The sequence below is a fragment of the Mytilus edulis genome, chromosome 4 (assembly GCF_963676685.1).
Source record: "Mytilus edulis chromosome 4, xbMytEdul2.2, whole genome shotgun sequence".
Classification (NCBI taxonomy): domain Eukaryota; kingdom Metazoa; phylum Mollusca; class Bivalvia; order Mytilida; family Mytilidae; genus Mytilus; species Mytilus edulis.
Genome location: NC_092347.1, coordinates 21,489,842 through 21,513,889, shown reverse-complemented (window position 1 = coordinate 21,513,889; position 24,048 = coordinate 21,489,842). Strand labels below are relative to the sequence as shown.

At 31.0% G+C, this 24,048-nt stretch overlaps 1 protein-coding gene across 19 annotated transcripts in view; it reads left to right on the top strand.

Moving 5' to 3' along the window:
- LOC139519193 (sodium channel protein 1 brain-like) overlaps nucleotides 1-24,048 on the top strand; it is a 115,307-nt gene that overhangs the window by 3,245 nt on the left and 88,014 nt on the right. For 3 of the 19 annotated variants that reach the window (XM_071311071.1, XM_071311070.1, XM_071311065.1), the window contains exons 1-3: nucleotides 15,830-16,488; nucleotides 17,513-18,027; nucleotides 19,081-19,104. In XM_071311071.1, the coding sequence (XP_071167172.1) occupies nucleotides 17,629-18,027; nucleotides 19,081-19,104 (423 nt within the window). In that variant the 5' untranslated portion in view covers nucleotides 15,830-16,488; nucleotides 17,513-17,628. Of the gene's footprint in view, nucleotides 1-15,776; nucleotides 16,489-17,512; nucleotides 18,028-19,080; nucleotides 19,105-24,048 lie in introns of those variants that run through there. The other 16 variants (XM_071311074.1, XM_071311069.1, XM_071311068.1 and 13 more) reach the window with 10 other exon arrangements.

Below are 24,048 nucleotides of genomic sequence, written 5' to 3'. Positions count from 1 at the left end.
ACATGTATGTTAACATATATTTGTTCCATCTTATGATCTAAGTTCTAACTTTTTTGCTACAAATAACTTGTGTTTTATAATATTTCTTTAATTGACCAAGTATCATGCTGCAGCATATATATGAGCATGACTGATGAACATGTAAAACTGGAGACTTTCAAGAGTAGACTGCTATAAAAAAAAATAATATATGTGTTACATGTATGGTTTGCTAAAACATTGCAACATTGGCATCGCCATAGAAAGTTAAAAGGTGACATTCATGTCTGCTGACAGTCTGTTCAATTACTATCAAAAGGCAATATATATTTAAAAACCTATAATGCCAAATTAAAATTGTACTATATATTCACCTCTTATAATTAGTAGTCTTAATCATACGATAACATTGTATTTAATCTTGAAAGCTTAAGTCAGAAACAGGGTTTATTTAATATGACAGTCATTGCAAATTTATATTAATTATCCCCAAAAAATATATGTTCACATAATAAGAGTAATTTCTTACAAGTTTTATGTATAACCCATGCGTGTATACCATGTATACTGAATATATATCAAAAATGTGTTTTTGGTAGAATTTGAGCTGAGCTTTTAATCATGTTAATAATAAAGTTTTTCATGTTTATTATAGAGTTTATAATATTTATACACAAAACATGCAAAATGTACATGCTTGCCAGAATTTTTTTTTTTTTAATCAAATGTTACAATATCATAAAAACCTATTATTACATTGTATACTATAAAGTCATTATCTTTTACAATGTGCCTGACCTGTTAAATCGAATATCATTTATGCTATTGTACAGTCTTAATTACAGTCCTTCAGAACCATTTTACGTTCCGAGGTTTTTAACCAAGCATGTGTTTCTTTTTATTCTTAATTAAAGAACAAATAAGGTTAATTAGTATATTTATGCACAGAGATTGGATGTTCATTGTACATGTAGTTTATAAAGAGATTTATCAGTGTTCCCACTGTCTGTTTAATTTACTTTGCTCAATTGAATAAAATTACATATTACTGCTTTGTGACATCACATACCTTGAACCAGTCTAAGCAACTTTGCACTGGACAAACATGTATCACCAATGTCATATAAATGAACATGATGTATGAACTGACGTAAATAAGTTTGTGCCAAACTTATCAAGTCATCTCAGTGTGCTGGTGAAATAAAGAAAAACACTTGCTTCTATCATGCAAACTGCACAAAATTATTCCGTTATATTGATCATCATATTTCATCATATCATAAATTGTAAAGTTACAACTGCCTGCCACAATACGTAGACTTTTCCAACTCTTTTGCTACCCTCACTCCTTAAAAAGCTTTATATTGTGACTCAAAACTAATATTTTACAATATCATTCAATATGCAGATACAACGTAATCTTTTCAAACATAGCCATTTCAATCTGTTATTCCGTGTCTGTTGTCATTTTATTGAAAATGCATACATGTACCAGTGGCGTAGCTAGGTCATTTTTACGTGTACGCCCGAACATCGGTAAGGGGCCTGAATGCCCAAATGGTTCCAGGCCAAAAAAATAAATACTGGAAGTTGATAAGCAGGGACAAGCCTCCGGAAGTTTTAGAGTAATAGAGAATGTCATAAAATTCCTGTCATTGAAAACTCACCAATAACAACATTTTTTAGATTCAATATAATTTATTTTTTATGTTTAATCTATTTTTGTGTTTAAAATCTATTTAGAATGAATCTAATGACGGTCATTGGTTTAATTTGGAGTAAACGTCCAAACCAGTTACCTTAAACTATGATTAACAATGATTAAAGGGAGCCGTGGATAACCTTCAATCATTACCGAAGCAGTATGCGTGGTCTTTCATTTAGAATTATTTTACTTTATGAAAACAAGATGGATCAATCGCAGAAAAGTGTTCTCGACTTCTTTCGTAAAATGTTTTCATCTGAAATTGAACTTAGCAAAGCGATGGCTTCTGCATCTGTCGATCTGATGTAACAACGTAACTAGATCTTACAAGTATTTGAAAGCTTGCAATATGTTACTAAACGGTGACCAGATCGTCTAACTTAAATCGCGCTAAAACTAAAATAGAAACGGAAAAAAAATGGCTTCTGAAATTAACCACGAAAAAAAAACTTCAAGGAAGTTTAAGTGAATTCGACGAAGGTTTAACAAAGTAATTGTTATGTAATAAATTTTAACGTCAGAGGCATTTTAAAGGCAAAAAATGAAAGTCACATATCCATAGGAGGATCCAGGGGGGCCTGGGGGACCCGGGCCCCCCTTTCGTGGGAAAAATTTGGTTGATTATATAGGGAATCATTGAAGCATAACTGGAGCGCCCCCCCCCCCCTTTAGGTCAGTCAGCGATTACAAGCCATTGAAGAAAGAATTAGAAAGTTGATGTACTGTTAACCAATTCCTTTATTTCTATTTATATGAAAATATTTTTTTTTACCAAATTCAAGTGTACGCCCGGGCGTTTTGACGTAAACGTAGCTACGCGCATGACATACAGACATGGGAAACATCATGTAAATCTTATCACAGACAGTATTTTTTGGTGAATCGGTTTTTTTTCAGGGTACAACATATTAAACTTGATTCATTAAAATTTTTCATACACTAAATAGAACTGCTTCAATTTAAGTTTTGGAAATTGCACATTCTATCTTTGAATCTGATTTCATTAGTTTCCAGTTAAATTGTCACATTCAAACCTTCTTTAAAGATATATTGCAAAAGCTTGAAAAGGAAATTCATGGATATTTATTCTGATCAAAACTTAAAATAAGACACATTTACAAACATGGAAAAATAACAGTGCACTTTTAAAAAATCTGTAAAAATAAGGATCAAAACTGCCTGGTTAGTTATAAGTTAGTTTAAATGAGTAACTTTTTGGTAAAAAATTACAACTACCCAATAGAACTATTTACTAACAGGTTCCAGACATGCATAGTTCAGTATAATAACTGTTACAAATTTGACCTTTGGGAAATTAAAGTTTATACATAAAAAGGATTAATACATGTAATGGTAATTGTTAATACCTTTTGGTCTTGGATAAGTGATTGTATCAAACACATTAATCAGAGGTCATCACCCTTTATACAATGTATATATGTTACATAATGTATGCCTTTTAAACAAATATAATAAAAAGTATTGGTCACCATGCTTTTTCCACAATAAGGGTTGTGCAAAATTTTCAGATATTGTATAGATTATGCATGGAAAGTCACATTTTTGTGATATAAAAAAGAAAAACACACCATATATAGATACTATAGTCAGTATAAGCAATAGGTCTAGTATATTTCGTGTATGGAATGGTTGTAAGGTGTACATGTCATACTGACAGAGTTGTCTGGACTTGACATCATTTTCATTGTTCAGTGGTCAAAGTTAAGCTTTTGATTTTTTTTTTCTAATCCTAAATGCAATAGATCAACTATATTTGGTGTATGAAAATATTTTATGACATTTTCACGATTCATAGTTCGTGAGTGTTAAGTTTTTGTGTTTTGGTCTGTTTTTTCTTAAATTATAAGCAATACAATGTAGGTCAACTATATTTGTTGTATGGAGTGATTGTAAGATGTATATATGTCAGTCTGGCAGGTATCATCTGACCTTGACCTCATTATGGTGTTTGATTGGTAAATGTTAAGTTTTATGCGAAAAAAAAACCATTCACTTTTTTTTATGGACATGGTGTATTACCTCCCTCCTTTTTGTAACTGTTTTGTGTCCCCTTAAACTCCCTTACAAAAACAAATTAATACCCAGAACAGCTATCTAAGATCCTTAGTGTTGTTAACTCCACCCATGTACAACTTATTTTGTACCCCGAAAAAGTCCTAACAGTTAATACGTCAAAACAATCTTGTTACACTTGCACCTTATAACAGCTTTTCGTCACTTTTCTTTATTTCAAGTGACGTCTTGATTTAATATGATTTTTCGGGGGTGAACAAATCTTCATATCTCCTGAGGCAAAGGGAAATTAATGTTTTATTCCATTGCCTAAGCTTGTATACTATCTGAACTTCAAGTATTAGTTTGCATACCGGCATTTTTTCTGTTTGGCTTGTTTTTATTACTAAACACGACATACATATTGATAAACAGTACAGAATTAGTCTTTTTGTTTAAACATCTAAAATAAATTTGAACATGATAATGATATATGCTAAAGCTATTTAGAAAAAATAAGAAGTTCAAGACGTTACATAAAAGGCGTGTAACGTCGCATGACACAATTGCATGATGTGTCCCGACATTTCAGAGGGGAATATGATACTCAGAGGTGAATATGAAGTTTTGTTCGACGTCACATGTGAACGTTTCAACCAATCAAATGTTGATTTCCCTATCAAAATCAACATGCAATGGAATAAATTTTTTTGTTATATCCAAATCTGAAAAAAACAAAACAATTATTAAAACAATTATTAAAACAGTTGCTTTGGTCATGACTGTGTATTACATCCATTCACTAAATATAAAATACCTTATATTTTAGAGGGTCTTAAATGTTTTTTATCATTGAAAAAGATCCAAATTATCTCCCTTTGGTGGAAAACTGCCATTTTTTGCATAAAAATGGAAATATCTTTTTTTACTCATCGATGACCTATATTTTTTATCATTGTTTTCAAATGAACTGAACATAAACTAAACAATTGTAATATTTAAGCGATTTCTGTTATTTACATTTGTAGTCCCTTTTGTATTTCGATATTACCTCTATGTCTCATATTGGTTCAACAGAAAGGAAGGACATAAACAAAAATATATGCTTCTTTCTGAGGCAGATTGTGAGCTTAAATGTTTGGTGACCCCATTTTTATGCCCCACCTACGATAGTTTTCTGGTCTGTGCGTCCGTTCGTCCATTTGTTCGTCCATCCGTTCGTTTGTCCGTCTGTCCTGCTTCAGGTTAAAGTTTTTGGTCAAGGTAGTTTTTGATGAAGCTGAAGTCCAATCAACTTGAAACTTAGTACATATGTTCCTTATGATATGATCTCTCTAATTTTTAAGACAAATTAAACTTTTAACCCCAATTTCACGGCCTACTGAACATAGAAAATGAAAGTGCGAGTTTCAGGTTAAAGTTTTTGGTCAAGGTAGTTTTTGATGAAGTTGAAGTCCAATCAACTTGAAACTTAGTAAAAATGTTCCCTATGATATGATCTTTTTAATTTTAATGCCTAATTATATTTTTAACCCATTTTCACGGTCCATTGAACATGGAAAATTATAATGCGAGTGGGGCATCCGTGTACTTTGGACACATTCTTGTTATTTCATTTTTCTATTCAGTATATAATAAAGTTTATTTATAGAAAAGTATATAAGAATCCTATTAAAAAAAATGATTTATACCTGTGATCCCCCTTACGATGACCTATATTTTTTATCATTGTTTTCAAATAAACTGAACATAAACTAAACAATTGTAATATTTAAGCGATTTCTGTTATTTATTCCTTTTTGTATTTCGATATTACCTCTATGTCTCATATTGGTTCAACAGAAAGGAAGGACATAAACAAAAATATATGCCTCTTTCTGAGACAGATTGGGAGCTTAAATGATTGGTGACCCCATTTTTATTTCATTTTTCTATTCAGTATATGGTAAAGTTCATTTTATATAGAAAAGTTATTAAAGAATCCTATTAAAAAACAAGAACTATCTTTGAACTATCTTTAAAAAAGATATCCGACGTATTTAAATTTGAGTTTATGTTTAAAACTAATATTACAAATTGTTTTGTGAATATTCCGATTATATTTAAATAAGTGATTTACCATTTAAATAACGTTTTCTCTGTTTGTGTTCAGTATTCTCAGTCCTATAGTATCTTTCTGTTTATATTCACCAAAACCCCGCGGAAATCTCACATGCGAAGGTGCGTTCTAAAAGTCATGTACGTTCGTACAACAAATTTTACATTAAAAATTATATAATTGTCCCGAATAAACAGCTGTCATGGATGCAAAGAGCTATTGGAGAAACAATTATTTTAATAAAAATATAAATCTTTGTAAGATCTAGTTCAAATATTTATAGTTTTTCACTTGCTTTCCATCACTATATAAGTTTTCAGTGATGGATTATTAATTTACATATCTTAGGGTTCTATTATCACATTCATTTTTTTGTACTGCCAATCTGGATCTACAAAAAATTGCAATCACTGTTCAAAGTATTACTTTTGATAATGTTGAATCAAGTGTTACCATTCCAGAATGGTCAATGTAGTGTTACCGTTCCAGAATGATCAATGTAGTATTACCATTCCAGAATGGTCAATGTAGTGTTACCATTCCAGAATGGTCGATGCAGTGTTACCATTCCAGAATGCTCGACATGTAGTTATAATTCCAGAATGGTGGATGTAGTGTTACCATTCCAGAATGGTAAATGTAGTGTTACCATTCCAGAATGGTCAATGTAGTGTTACCATCCCAGAATGGTTGATGTAGTGTTACCATTCCAGAATGGTCGATGTAATGTTACCATTCCAGAATGGTCAATGTAGTGTTACCATTCCAGAATGGTCGATGTAGTGTTACCATCCCAGAATGGTTGATGTAGTGTTACCATTCCAGAATGGTCGATGTAATGTTACCATTCCAGAATGGTCGATGTAATGTTACCATTCCAGAATGGTCAATGTAGTGTTACCATTCCAGAATGGTCGATGTAGTGTCACCATCCCAGAATGGTTGATGTAGTGTTACCATTCCAGAATGGTCGATGTAATGTTACCATTCCAGAATGGTCGATGTAATGTTACCATTCCAGAATGGTCAATGTAGTGTTACCATTCCAAAATGGTTGATGAAGTGTTACCATTCCAGAATGGTCAATGTAGTGGTACCATTCCAGAATGGTCAATGACGTGTTTGACTACTAGTGTTACCATTTAATTAATTGATCTTTTCAAAAGTATCCTTTAGATTGACCATTCTAGAATGGTAACAGTACTTCTACTGTCTGGAATGGCAACACTACATTGACTTTTATGGATTGGCAGCACTAATTTTGACTATTCTGGAATGGTTACAGCACATTGACCATGACATTAACAATTTTGAAAACCACAGTACAAATGTACTTGAGTGTTGTGACAATACAGTATTGTGACAATACAGTGTTGTGACCATACATACATGATCACAGTGTTGTGACCATACATACATGATCATAGGGGTGTAACCATACATACATGGTCTCCAAAAACATTGTGTCCAATGGAAAGCCTTTTTTTAAAAAGAAAACTAATGACAACGCTACAGTAACATTCCATGATCTAAACCTTTCCATTTCTAGAATTCTTAATTAACTCTTAATCTAAAAAATTCTCTGTCTTTGTTCATTGATCTGAAAAGATTCATAAAAAATAACACCTTAGCCGCATAGTTGCAATTCAATATAGTATTTAATATTCCTTTTGGAAGAGATTTAAAGATCTACGACACATAATTAAACCCTGCAGAAAAATATATTAACTTATTGTTGGAATAATTTATCAAGGTAAGTTTCTAACTTTTTATCATATTTGTCCAAAATCTTACTATCCACTATTTTAGAGTGGTTGATATATGTGTTTCTTAGTTACATTTTATTCCATTGTTACTCTTTATTCTGATTTCGTAATCCCTTAAACTTAGTACATTTGGATTGTGAGTGAGCATTTAATTATTGACCTTCATATTGGTCACTATTTAGAACTACCGATCAGCAAAGCACATACAATCAACAACCCCATCCCACCCCACAAATCATTTTGTTTTATTACTTACGGTTAATATCAATCGTTAAAATAGTTAACAAAACTGCCCATTCATACAAAACCATACATGTTTGTGATAGCTCAAAATTTCGTAAGGCCTGTAAAAGATACAGTTTATAAAAACTGCTAAAACTACTAAACTTTGAGAAAAGATCAAGTAATAGCTATGTACAATTGAACCCATTACATACTATGAACTGTACTAAAAGAATATTGGGGATAAGATAACTTGTATCCAATTTCATCTGGGGGAAAAACGCATGAAACTGTATTTTGTCATTTTGTTTTATATATATGGCATCCGAGGACAGGGTTATGACAAAAATTACAAAAACTTTTACATCGTAACATGGAAAAATATGTGTGAAATAACAATATGCTGTTGATAAGTTTCCATGGGGAGATAACCTAAAATATTATTCTTTTGAATAAAGACTTTTTGAAAGAAAAAATGATTATCTCCCCATGGAAACTTCCTACAAACATATTGCAATTTTACACAAATTTTACTGAATATGAAATGTTTTATTCACATAATGTCTGATTCTTATGCATATAGAATACTTTTAGAAAGAAAAACTACATGAAAACTTAGTTTGGACATTTTTATAGCAATTCAGAATTATAACAGTTCCTTCAGCATGGAACTGACTATAATATACCTATACAAACTGATAGACTGATTATATCACAACATCATTAAAGTGGAGTTAGAGTTAAAGTCTTTTAGGATTGTAAGTATGTTTTATTTTATCACCTTGCACTTTCATGACTTGGCTGTGATTTTCTACAGCAGTTAGTTTAAATTTCTGACCAGTTGAACAATTTGATTTTATAAAACAAATTGCAATTTCGTCAGAATTTTGAGTAAGTTGCAATTGGTGGAGAGCAACACTAACAGTCAAGTCACTGTAATAATTTTTAAAATATTTTGTTATGTCGAGATTTATTTCACAGACGAAAGTCAGAATGTTTGTGATTTGCTGAGTGTTCATGGCTTTTTCGGTGACCTATGTAACTTTTACACCTCTCTGACCTTTAGTGGATAGTCGTCTCATTGGCAACCATTCCATATATCATATGTATATATATAGTGTCTAAAAATAGCAACAATCAACATTCAATCTATCTAGGTGTGGATCAGTTTGTAAATAAACTGATGCAGTTACTAAATTAAATTATATAAGTGATTAAGAATGTAACTTTAACACACTAATGAGTGTTATAAAATTAGTTGTTATATTTTATATATTATTCGCGCAATATTTCGCTAAACAAATTAGCTTCATCGGGCGTGTGCATCTATCTAGGTGAAATCGGATGCATGACAAAAAATATCTTTGTAGCTTGAGCTACACAAAGTTCGTGTAAAAGTTTAAAATATTGATTGATGGTCTATATAAAACATATTTTTGTCGTTTATTGTACATAACAATTTTTAAATCTTAACAAATAGTTGTTTTAGTTAAATAGAATGAAATTCATGATTTATTCCTTTGGTTTTGGGTAGAACTGTTTTTCATCCCTCTCATTAAGTCCATCAGGTTCAAGAGTACGTAGCTGATGCATCCAGAACCTTTCTCTCTGTTTTCTTTTTTCGGTGTCTCAATTTTGGTTTACCTCAATTATTTGAGAGGTGATATTATCAAAAGTATGTCCTGTTCTTAAGAGGTGTCTCGTAATTGGACAGTTTCTTCTTTTTTTGTATAGAACGACCGGTGATTGTTAAGTCTGATGTTGAATTTAGTTTCTGTTTCACCAACATACTGCAGCTTGCAAGTTCCGCAAGTAAGAATATATATATATACAACTCGTCTAAACATCAACCCAACAATGTTAGATCTGTAAATTTGCTTTCGCATATATATATGGTGTTTCTTGGACGGTCATATTGTATTGTACAATCTATTTGACTATTTATCTTATTTTATTTCGACTTTTGATGATAGCGCATGTTTAAAAGACAATTATATCCCTTAGAATAAAAGAATTGACATATCTAGTGCCGTCTTGGCGACAATATATAGCAACATCAAGATTATTTCACAATTTAAATAATTTGTTGAGTTCGTTTATTTTCCACTTGAAGTTTTAAACTTTTTCTATATTAAGTGATTGAATATAGCGAAGTGAATGTGTGGAGTAATAAGTTGCGGTTAGTTTAACAAACATAATCTATTTGTAAACAAATATACATTTAAGGGTACTTGATCGAACCGTATGTGACACTGTTATAAGCAGTTCGTGTGAACAGGATGTCCATGTATGAATATTTGGATCTATATGGTGTTTTTCGTTTGAGTAATAAGTGATTTCTGGAAACTATATATATGTATCCAAGTGTTCGTGCCATGATTGACATTTGACTTTTTTATCGTGAAAAAAGCCGCATCGGTCAATACAACACATACACCACCGTCATAACGAACTAACACAGACTTAATTCTGGTATTAAAGTCGTAATCGCATGTGTCGTCTAAGAAAAAAAACTAATCAAGACTATCTATTATACAAGTACGCTGATGTTAATGGGGAGAAATTTTGTATATTTCTTACAGTTTGCAAATGGTCGAACAATAAATTTAGCACAGAAACATCGAAATATCTTGGGTATATTATCCCATTTATATACTTTATCACCCTTTCTCCAATCCACTAGAAACAAAAATGTTTTCTATTTCTACCTTTTTTTTTTCTCTTATGCTGCGTATTTTTTAGTTTCCCCAATTATAAATCTCTGATTGCCACCTGACGTCTAATCAGCCCACGATGAAATTGCTGGTCATATATTTTCAGATCTTCAAATCTTTTGTTGTACAGTTGATATAATATTATATAAAGGATATCTCAAAATCATATTTCATATGCTATATATACATACATGACCGTGATACATTGACAAAATAAGCCAAACCGAGAGAAAAAAATCTATGACGAGTTGAACAGTGTGTGCTTTGGAATTGGAGGTTTTGTGCTTTTAAAACACGTTAGTTTGATGTTGACACTTGACAATCTATATTGAAACAATACCCTATGATTGATCGGACAGGTATTGATTCCTATAGGTATATACAAAAGAAAGTTCACCTGATAATACACCAATCGATTACAAGATATTTCTTTCTGGAGTATATGTGCAATTAGAAAAATGCAGCTTATAATATTACAGCTTTTAGATGTATTGGAATTTTATCATTACCAGGTAAGGTGACATGTTATTTTATTTCATGGACATGTTTGTTATGATTCTTGTTTTTTTTTTTTTAAATTTTGTTGGTCCTGCTCCCAGGGGAAGTGCTGTTTCTGAAAAATTCTTTTTATTTTATTCAGACTGTGATTTTATAGTTAGAATCAACCTGTTTTGTGTCATATTTCAAAAATTGTAATTCTATAATTATTAGCATTGATTGTTATTTGAAATTTAACTGAAACTAATAAAATATTCATATTTTGAATTGATTTAATTGAGAAAAAAAATTGATTAGGTTGAAACTCGTAATGTTTAGATTAGAAAAGAAGGGATGTGTGGGGGAGTAAATTTAAAAAAGAATCTGTCTAGGTTTAATATTGAAGTATGTTATGATGATTCCTAGATGTTACCATGCTATTTTATTTTAATTTCTTTTAATTTTATGACGCTATTATCAATTCATCCTTATTTTCCTTACACTCTTTCATTTTTTTTCTTTGTTTTGGTTCAAATAGTGCATTCGATTTCTATATTTACCACTTTATAAACAAGGAATCTGATATTAAGGTTTTAGAAACTGGCCTTAGCAGACATTTTATCAACTCAAACAGAAAGCCCTAACCCCTCACTGGTATAGAATGTTTTCCATTGACATTTATATGCAACTATAATGACCATTTCATACATGATATGATATTCTCAGTTTCGGTTGAAATCGAAGTTAATAAAGTTGTGATTGTTGAAGACCGACTGAATTTCTTCCAATCAAGTTTATTTCAATATACTAGTATATCAATTCTTAAAAAAAAAAGAAATGTGGATGAAACAACCAGATTACCCAGAAGTTAGTAACAATAGGTCACAGAACGACCATCAACAATGAGCAAACTCGTATATAGTTATCTATATCAACCGGCCAACAAAACACAAATATGAAACAATTGAAATAGGAAAACGGCCTGAATTATGGCAAAACAATACCTGAAAAACATAGATGTCACACAGCAACAAACGACAACAGCTGCATTATATAAGGGGTCCCGATCCCCGCGACTTTGGAAAATAAAACAAAAATGTGTGTGAGGGTTCTGTCGTTATCCACCCCTACGTAACCTGGTACCCGATGTGTTAGCACAAAATAAATTTAAAGTGATTTTTTTTTTAATATTTTGGAAATGACCTGATTCAACAGACCCGCACGAAGCACACACAAAAAAAACCCCTAACACATAAGTATTAATCTGAGAGTATCCACACCCACTGTCCAATAACATCCAACAAAGAAAAATTGAAAATTTTCTCGGGTCTAATTAAAATAAATATCAGTACACTTCAGAATGAAGGATCAAATATGTTCATATTTGCATAGATATAGATACTGCTGCTTACTCTAATGATTCATTACAAATAGTACTAGAATTTGAAAAATAACAAATTCAAATTAAAGCGAGTAATAAAATACGTATTTGATATTCTAGTTCTTATGATTTAACCTTTATTTTTCATCCCGATAATCTAAATTGACATTTTGTGTATGTTGGAAACTGTTTAGATCGGAAAACACGACCAGGCAAACAATTAATTGAAATTTTTTCTTAGTTTGTACATAATTTCCCCCTTGTCTGCTTGATTTCAAGTTTTTAGTTTTGACGACGTTTTACGAACTCTCAATGTGTGGTAGTTGTATATTTTATTCCATAAATCATTTGAAAAAATGGTTGATTTTTTGTTTGTTATTTAGAGTAAATGTTTTGGAAAGAACTAAATAAAACTAGTCATAAAAAATTGAGCCAGTGCTCTTTCGTGTAAAAGTGTTTCTCGTTTTTTTTTGTAATGTGTTTACTGGCAAAAACTCCATATATAAATAATCATAGTAAAAAAGTCTATATAGTAAAAAATGTACATCAGGTCTCGTTTTTCGTTTTTTTGCCGATCCTGCGATTTTTGTCACTGAAAGCTCGACATAGGGAAAGTGATCCGGCGGCGGCGTTGGCTATATGCACTTCTTAAAAGCTTTATATTTTAAAAGGTGGGAGACCTTTTTGATTCATACTTTGTATGATGCCTCATGTTACGAAGTTTCCGTCTGTCACATGTCCATGGTCCTTGACCTCATTTTCATGGTACAGTTGACTCTTGAAAAAAGTTAAGATTTTTTTGTTATGTTAATTTCTCTCTTATTATGAGTAATATGATAGCTATATTAGGTATGTGCTTACCTTACAAGGTCCTCATGTCTGTCAGACAGTTTTCATGATTCAGTGTTTATAGTTAAGTTTTGAGTTTTGGTATTTTTTTCTAATACTAAATGCAATAGGTCAACTTTATTTGGTGTACGAAAATATTTTATGATGTACATGTGAGTTTTGCAGATTTTTTTTTACCTTGACCTCATTTTCACGGTTCATTGCTCAGTGTTCAGTTTTGTGTTTTGGTCAGATTTTCTTAAACTATTATGCAATAGGTCAAATATATTTGTTGTATGGAAAAACTGTAAACTGTACATATAAAAAAGAAGATGTGGTATGATTGCCAATGCGACAACTGTCCACAAGAGACCAAAATGACACAGACATTAACAATTATAGGTCACCGTACGGCCTTCAACAATGAGCAAATCCCCATACCGCATAGTCAGCTATAAAAGGCCCCGAATTGACAATGTAAAACAATTCAAACGAGAAAACTAACGGCCTTATTTAAATAAAGAAATGTCTGCCTGGCATGGTTCATCTGACCTTGACCTCATTGTCATGGTTCATTGGTCAAATGAATGTTTAGTTTTCATGGTTAATTATGTTTCTTAGAAACTACAAGCAATAGGTCAACCATATTTAGTGTATTGATTGATTGTGAGGTGTACATGTATTTCTTGTTTGGTTTATTTGACCTTGACCTCATTTTCATGATTATGTTAAGTTCATGAGTTATATTTAGGACTATCAACATAATATCAATGATTAGTAAAGAAGGCGAGACATTACAGCGTGTGCAGTCTTGTTTATATAGATTAGACAGTTGAATTTCCTGTTTGAATGGTTTTACACTAGTCTTTTTGTGGCTTATTATAGCTTGCTGTTAGGTGTGACCAAAGGCTCCGTTGCTTACTCTTACAAATTGTGACTTGGACTGAGAGCAGTCTCATTTGCACTCATACCACATCTTCTTATGTCTATGTAAAACCACAGGGACTCGGTGAACATATGTATTTTACAATCATTGTAATTTCATTTTTCGTATTTTTTGTCTACTTGTATTAAAAAACTATTAACGTTGTCTCCATGATTTGTACTATCCTGAATGTACTTATCCGTATAATAGTACTAGTATGATATAATTGATAGTTTAGAGGTTTTGATAGCAGTGTTCCTCTTATCAATTTCTTCCACTGGACTTTTATTAGGTTTGACCAAGTGGTGGTTCGAATGTAGCCGAGCACGAGACCAACGAGACAATTATTAAGAATGTTCGAACAATACACCAATTCAGCGTTTCAGTAAACAGATGAAGCTTTAATGTACTACAAAGCAGTGTATAAATTATGGATTTTAGCAATGGCGTTACTGTTCCTCTTTATGGTACGGATATATCAACTTCAGTGCGTCCATGCGTTAATGAGTTAAATTCAGCTTTGTGCAATACTTATTTCATGAATTAAAAGTACATACTTCGCGAATGACTGCAGAAACCTTGTCTATTAAGAATTTAGTTGTTTTTTTCAGAGGCCATGGTAGCATTATGTGGATGACACATCTCTTCTTTTTTTTTTAAAGACTACAATACAAACAAATAATTAATTGAAACTTCAATTCAATATTCTCATTTATAACGGTCTGGTTGGGTTTACAGAACAGAGAATTATTCCCCCCCCCCCAATTTTTTTTTTTTTTTTAAATAGAGAAATAACGACCATAAATAAAGAATGGTGAGTAAGGGTAAGCTACAAAATACCTATATATCATATGATAGCATGGTCCCTATTTTGCTTTGGAATGACAACATCGATATAGCTTCAAAAAATTACAGTATATTTAGACATTTAGCAAATCAAATATGTTAATAGAAGTCATGGCAGCATTATATGGATGACATATATGTGTTTTTTTGAATAATAATAAAAAAGACTACAATACAAACAAATAGTCAATTAAAATTTGACTCAATATGCTCATTCATGACGATCTGGTTGGGTTTACAGAACAGGCCATGGTAGCATTATGTGGATGACACATTTCTTCTCCCCCCCCCCCCCCCCCCGCCCCATCAAATAAAAATAAAATAAAATAGGAAAATAACGACTATAAAGTACATAATGGAGAATAAGGTGATGCTACAAAATACCTACAGTATATATATATATGTATATATATATATCATATGATAGGGTGGTCCCCATTTAGGATTGACAACATTGATATATGTAGCGTATTACTTATGCTTCGTTATCTTCCCAGGGAAGTATAAAGGTAAATAGAAAGAAAATAAAATTACAATATTTTTTTGACATTTAGCAAATAAAGTTTATTATAGTTGAATATTACGATACATTGTTTATATTGTAATGTGTTGCTGAATGTTTAAGCTGCATAGAGATATTTTTCGATGGTGACTTAAAAACGTCGTCAAAATAAAATTTCGTCGATAAGAGTTATGGAATTCAAGGGCCTTCGTATATTTAAATAGGACAGTTTTAACTTCAATAACGATTTAATTAGTTCTGCTTTTTCAAATTAAATAGTAGCTTAACGATTTTTGTTTGTGACTGTTTAGTTATACTTCCAATGTAGGTATTTGTACAAGTTGTGATCAATTTTAAATGGCGTGTCCAAAACATTGGGTAAATACTCTCAATTCCATATAAATCCTACAGAACAAAATTATTCGACCGTATACTATTGTGGGACTACTTTTATATACTATAATATATCTTTTCAGATTTAAAATACTTAAGCTTCATTTATTTGTCGAGTTTAATTTTCTCAACAACAAACGTTCCATTATAAAAGTCGGATTAAAAGGAGTGAAACGGGAGACAGTCGCGGTGGAATATACAAGTAAATTTCGCAGAAGTCCATGTCTTCTTTTACACAATCTTACTAGTTTATCTATTAATTGTCTTTAATCATCAGTCACCCGTGAAATCAATTTATAACGGATGGTATTATTCTTATACAATGGAATACATATATATTGAACTGACGTCATCGTTGGCAAAGTTAAAAAGTTTCCATAGCTGAATATCCTGGGATAAGAATTGAGTGCTGGAATCCATTAAAAAATCATTAGTTTTTTAAGCAGTGACTTTCCTAACAAAAGAGATATTAAAGGATATTATCACATATTTACAAGAAATATATATTTTTTCTGCTTTACGTAATTCGGATTGGGATAATAAATTTAAAGAAACAACGAGATACTTGCTAATTCGTATATACGTTTTTGAACTTGGAATTACATGTTTAATATACCTATACTCTTTATAAACTAAAAGGTAAGACAAAGTGTAAACATATGTATTTTCATTTATTTAATTTTAATAATTTTAATGGTGTATTCGGAATAGAAGTTTTCAGTATTTCAAAGTATTCAGATATCTGATATTACACTGACGGTCTTTTGAGTGAATGTGAATGTTTACGTGTGTTAATTGGCAAAGATAAAATAAAACATAAACATAGACTACAAAACAAAACAAAACAAACAAACAATCAGATAATTACAACATGACCTAGTGCAAGTGGATAGACATTAAAAACGATATGAGATGAAATTAGTTATTTTTAGATTTTTTAATGAATTTACTGTAATTACTTAATATATTTATTAACTGAAAATTTGACGGTGTCCTCGTCATATAGAGTAGAAATTTTTCCCCTTGTCCCCCTTTGTGTTTTGCCGTCTGTAATATTGTCCGATGAAATGATTGAAATGCTTAACTCATAGTTACCATTAAATACAAAAAGTACTTAAGTCTTGTCTATTTGAATTAAGTAAAAACGATGTGTATGAAAGGCATTTACATTTTGGCTGATGAGTATACAAATTTACACTAAAACAAATGTTTCAACGGCGGATAGGATGGAGTACTTACAAAACTAGTCGCGGTCTCTATTTATACGTGTCATACGATTCAGTGGCCAAAGAAAATGCACAAGTCTAATACAATCTCTTAAGACATAGGAGGATTTATAAAACGGTGTTCGGTGCTCGTATACTTTAGGACTGTTTAGGGTGAACATTTGTTGTTAGGTTGCTGTGACATGACAGTCTACACATTTTCCCAAGAAACCAGACGTTAAAAAAATTAACTTGAGAAGGAATCTGGGGTATACTTACTTTTACATTTTAAATCAGACAAGAAAAGCTTTAGCGTCGACATGTCGGAATCTTCTTTTCTTCTTCCAAATGCTGCCCACATTCAATAAGATATTCTGACAAGACTTGCGCATGAGGGGCTATAATTTCAGCTAATCATTATGACAATGCTGAAACTTTTTCTTGTTTGTTTTCTTCAGGCTACAGTATATACGAAATGCAGCAATGCAGCCTTGTGAGTTTCTTTCTGAAATAAAATGTTTGGGATTTTAACAACGTAAAACCGTGAAGTCATTAATACTGTGGGTAAATTGATATGGCTGCCAGTGGAAATGACGGAGTTAAGAAAAAAGACCCTTTTGGTCCTGCTAGTCTTACAACAGCAGCTTTTGCTTTGGCTGGTAAGACCGAGCCCCTAAAAGAACCAGATGAACGTCCCGAATCACGAATCAAAGAGTATACACCGGAATCATGGAAACAACAAGTAGAACAGGCGGCAGCAGCTCAGAAAAAGTTCGAGAAAACAGGAGGTGTTGCTGAAGCCCATCTTGTCGACGGGGAATTGAAATTCGATGATGATGAAGAGGAAGCTAAAAAGGACCGAGATCCAAATTTGGTGGAAGGAAATCTGCTCCCCGTGGAATATTCAGATGTTTTCGATAATAAATTACTAGGAAAACCTTTAGAAGAAATCGACAAGTATATGAAAGACAAGGTATGAATAAAGTAAAGAAATTATGTTATGGATTATAAAAAAGTGTAGATTATCGTGACAAAGATTTAATCAAGGTTTAATTATATACAGGTAAGTAGATTGGTCGGAATTAAACACAAATTAAACCTTTTTAGGATTATAGGAACTATGATTATTATAATCCAGAGAAAACACACACATAGCAACTTTATACAAACATTTTTAAAACTAAGCCAATTTCTGCTTATGTTTATTTTTAAGACCAAATCCCTTTTGCATATGTTTATTTTGGTGTGACATATAAACTTTTAATTATTTGCCATGTACATGTATGCAGATTTTGATGCACTGAACAATGCTGAAATGATATCTCACCTATTTATTTTAACATATATGTCATCTATATTCTTCATTCTTTTTTTATATTTTTTTTAATTGTCCACTATTTACAGGTTTTGGCTTGGAATTGATGGATAATTAGAGATTAAATCATCAAAAATTAATCCTTAATGCCAACTTCACAATATAAAAAAAGGTGAAAATAAAAATAAAAATAAAATGTTCTTTTTGAAAAGAAAATTGAAACAATCATTATTATATATTTAACAGTAATAGTAAAATGTAATACATGTGTATATCATGCTACCAAAGGCCTTAATATATTCAATAAAAAAAAAAATATACAGTCCAGAGTAAAACTGTAAATATGATAAAAGTAAATGTAAGAGAAAACATATATTATATATGCATATATCTTTTGTAGATATATTATTCATTGGCTGTTAAAATCCCTTGCTATCATTTAAATTCCTATTTACCAAATGGGAATCAGGTTCCCATCTTAGATGATGTATTGATGACACTAGAGAAATCTCTTCCAACAACGGAACTTGTAGTGTAATTAAATTATAACCCCTGCATGATTTGATTACTATACGGAAGTATCTCACTTACGAATCCTTGCTATATACATTCATGCATTTTCACATGTATTTTTGCAAAAGTATTGTTACTCGTATCACTAATTGTCACCCTATTACATGTTATATAATCATAGTTTGTTTTGTTATACAGAGTGTAGTTTCTCCATATAGTATGGTATGATATAATATATATATATATACATGTTAGTAGTATAATTATCCTGCTTATGGGAACCAAGGAAGTACTGCATGCTTAGTAGATTATAACCAAGATATGCATTGTTCTGAAATATCATTTAATGTAAAACTAATGCTTGTGGCATTGTACCAATATCTCCAGTTTTAAAGTGTCAAGTTATAATTAGCTGGGGAAAAATGTAATAATTGAAATATTTCGTTTTCATGTCTTCATTGATAGTCTATAAAACTAGTTTTGCCACAAGCAGTTTTACAGAATTTCAAATTGATTTGAATTTGTATTTGAAATCTTGCATTCTGAGAGGTGAACTTATTTTTTCAAATATAAAATGATGAGGATTTTATATACATGTATATATTATTGCATGAGATGTCTTTATCTATTCCTTTCTCTCCCTTGAAATTTTTAGATGTTGAAAAAATCTTTTTAGATAAAATATAAATGTTATCTTTTCATCTTTTTATCTTCATCTCAAATATTTTTCTGCATATTCTATAATGCTTGTTTTTAAAAATCCTGGTGTAAATTTACCAATGTAGAAACAACCCAAGGCTAATGCTTTATTATTAAAGTAATCCTATGCTAGATTTTATTTTCCAACCTTTAAAACGTTTGTTATGGAAGGACATTTATCCCATGAGATGTAATATTTTTAATATTTCCATTTTTATGTAGATTACTAAAATTTAAACGAAACTCTAGACTGTACAGTTATCCACATTCCAACTACCAGGTTTAAGAACATTTTCTGTCTGAGAACATTTTCCCTGACATTTTGAAATTCCCAGATTTTTTGACAAATATTGGGATGGACTACCTCTAGGAATAACTGGTCTAATATACAATCTGCTCGACTAAGTAGTTTTGGCTGTCTAAAGGATTATTTTTGACTATCTTGTTATATACAACACCTTGCCAAAAAAGACATAAATGACAAAACCAAAATTTGCCTGACATGACAGACAGTCAAGACAGATTCTACAACCTCTTACAATCCCATACTTGGGAACTCGATCATTTCTGTATAAACCAATGTTCAGTTTTCAACTAGTTGGTTAAGAAACTATTACATATCATAAGTTATATATCTATAGGTAACTGCATTGAGTATTGGGGGCCAGTGCAGCACCTAAACCCAGTTCAAAATAAGTTTTTTTTTATACCATTCATATATATATTAATGAAGAGATCTGTGACATGGGAAAAACAAAAGACAAATTCTAGAGGATACTTAAATGACCATTGTATCATCCATAACTTCTTTAGACTTGGTACAATACTATGGACCTAAGAAACCTATCAGAAGTTTTTATTGAGTACCATGTATATATGTAAAGGTCACAAAAGCAATAACTCATGTTTATGATTTTTCAAGGAAAAAAATTACATATAAATTATCTTTTTTTTCTGGTTGATGAGCGAAAGTCTGAACTGATTGGAGCATGATTGAGATATGAGTATGGATTATTCCATCAGTACCTTAGACTAGAACCAGATCTATAACAATTTATGTTTTGTTTAATGATTTTTTCCATGGGCTTTTTTAATAATTTATAATCCATTAAAATTATGCATACATTTGCTCCACACAACAGTGTCAATGTTCTGGAACTTTGCCATTTGATTAAATAAAAGAGTAAAATGCTTTAGAGTCAAGTTTCTGTAGAAACTTATTAACTATTTATTACTTCTATGAAATATACGTATTTAGACATTACAGACCATACAATAAGCTGCAATGTTGATTTTTTTACATTTAACACAAGGATACATATGACTTTTGAAAGTAAAATTTTATTGATTATGACCCATTTTTTTCTAAAATCATTTTACTCAACTAAGTCTTATGCTTAGCAATATTGTAGATCTAGCTGTGAGGAATTTGTATTGTGAAAATGAATAGGCGAATCTTCTTAATACAATTTTTCCGCAGAAATAAGATGTGAAAACTGCCGGAGCTGTCAATGTTGATGGTACCGGAAGCTCGAGGCTTGTCTTAATGCACAAAAAAATAAAAACAAGATAGCTTCAACTACTGTTTTGATTTTCTTAGAGATAGTATTGTTGAAAAAACCCTGTAATAATACAACCATTTAAGGACAATTTAACAATAATTAGTCATATTCAAATAATTTTTATGTAATTTCTTTACCATGCATTATTATAAAGAATTAAACTTTCAGTAGCTTTTTAAAGTAATTTTTCATTTTCTTTGTGAATGTTTTCACATAAATATGTTTAAATATTCAAAATTCTTATTTTATAATGATGATACACAAATGGGCCTTGACAATTTGAAAATATCTAATGATCAAGTTACACAAAATACATATAAATAAAACATTTATGCATTCAAATTCAACTTTCATTTAAAATAGAATAAACATGATTTAATAGCAATTTTTTTATTCAATTAGTTTAATGTGCTTGAAATTTAAAGGCATACAATTTGTTTTGAGTTAAGGCATTGCGTGACTGAACACATTGGTACAAAAACCTTGGTTCAGGATTTTTTTTACATCATTCAGTAGATTTTGAAAGTTGCCAGGCATTTATTAACACCAAATCAAGATTTGATTGCAAAATTATTAGTCAAAAGTGACTCAATACAGCTTAAGCCTTGTCTATGGAACCTCAAACTTGCACTCTTCTGACTATTATATATCCTATAGAGAATTTGACCACTGAGTGAGGGAACACATCTGGAATTGTATTTTGTTCTATACATACCCTATCCTGTGTAGGTTTATCATTGTTTTGGCCAGTTTTTGTACCACAGACAATTCTGAGACTCTATCAATCATAACAAATCTTAATGGAAGTTGATATGCTTTTAAAAACAGAATTCTTTTTATAAATCCTTCCATTATTAAATACAAAAATTAATTTGACTGATTTAGAATTTCAGAATGAATCTTGAAGTTTTTTATAGGAATATCAGGGGTTTGGACATTTCTGATTTGTTATGGCATCACCAGAAACTTGTTTCACATTGCATGGCATTGCAAGAAACTTGTTGCACATGTCATGGCATCACCAGAAACATGTTTCACATTGCATGGCATCACAAGAAACTTGTTTCACATGTCATAGCATCACCAGAAACGTGTTTCACATTGACAAGAAGTAGAATTTGTTAAATGTTACTAAGAAATATGCTTATTTCATATAATATTGCTTTTAAAATAATACACATGGTCAGGTACATAACATTTTTATGGTCATTGTTATTTCTTCACTTAAAACAAACAATAGATGTATTGAATACAAAACTGGATTAATAGCGATTATCCAATAAGCTTTAAGTTTATTTATGGCATTTTAAGAATTTAATAAGTATAGATTATTCAGCCTTTATCACAATGACATTTTAGGAAAATTTTCTCCCTAAAGCAAGCCATTTTCTCAACTCATATTGTTCAGTTTACTTTTCATTAAAAAGTGATAAAAACAATTTCTTAACAATAAATCAATAGTACTATCTTCTTAGAGGAAGTAGTTTATATTCATTGATATAATTTCTATCTAGAAATTTTTGTACATTTTTAGAAACCTCATGAAATTAAGTCGACTGTCTTTATAACTAATTAAATGTAATGTGTTTTTTTTATAAAGAAATTTAATAAACTTTTCCTAGTACATGTACTGCTAAATTGAATAGACATAACAACAGGATAACATTTTTGAGTCCAACCCCTCATCTAAGTGTCTGGATCTAGAAATTACCATAACATACGTATACACTTATTAGGTTTGGGTCCTGTGATTCATTTTATAAAATTTTTTACAACAAATCTTACAAAAAATATACTTGCAAGTCATAAACATTTCAGTATAACTTTGGATCAGTTTTATTATTTGTGATAAGATATTAAAGCTTCTGAGCTCAACAAATCAAATATCAAGAAGTATGTCTATACCAAAAAAGGTGTATGTTTTTTTTTGTACCAAAATTGGCGTTAAGTCACAGTGCTGACATAGACACAATTAGAACCTTAAACCAATATATCTCTCTATACATTAGACCTATAAGAAGTAAGTTTGACAATGTATTACTTATATTGTACCTTAAAGTAAATGATAATAAAATGTTGAATGATGATACATAGCATTCTTTGTTGGGAACACATTACACCCTGCACAACTACAACTCATAATAAAATATTTACTTCTAGTTAGGTGAGAGGTTTTGTGTGCAGATCAAATGCCTTCACTGGTTCTTTGACTTTAAAGTTTTGTTCACTTTTATAATCAAACATAAAATGTGGGGGAAAGTAAGACACGATAGGTTTTGTGTGCAGATCAAATGCCTTCACTGTTTCTCTGACTTTAAAGTTTTGTTCACTTTTATAATCAAACATAAAATGTGGGGGGAAAGTAAGACACGATAGGTTTTGTGTGCAGATCAAATGCCTTCACTGTTTCTTTGACTTTAAAGTTTTGTTCACTTTTATAATCAAACATAAAATGTGGGGGAAAAGTAAGACACGATAGGTTTTGTGTGCAGATCAAATGCCTTCACTGTTTCTCTGACTTTAAAGTTTTGTTCACTTTTATAATCAAACATAAAATGTGGGGGGAAAGTAAGACACGATAGGTTTTGTGTGCAGATCAAATGCCTTCACTGTTTCTCTGACTTTAAAGTTTTGTTCACTTTTATAATCAAACATAAAATGTGGGGGAAAAGTAAGACACGATAGGTTTTGTGTGCAGATCAAATGCCTTCACTGTTTCTTTGACTTTTAGTTTTGTTCACTTTTATAATCAAACATAAAATGTGGGGGGAAAGTAAGACACGATAGGTTTTGTGTGCAGATCAAATGCCTTCACTGTTTCTTTGACTTTTAGTTTTGTTCACTTTTATAATCAAACATAAAATGTGGGGGGAAAGTAAGACACGATAGGTTTTGTGTGCAGATC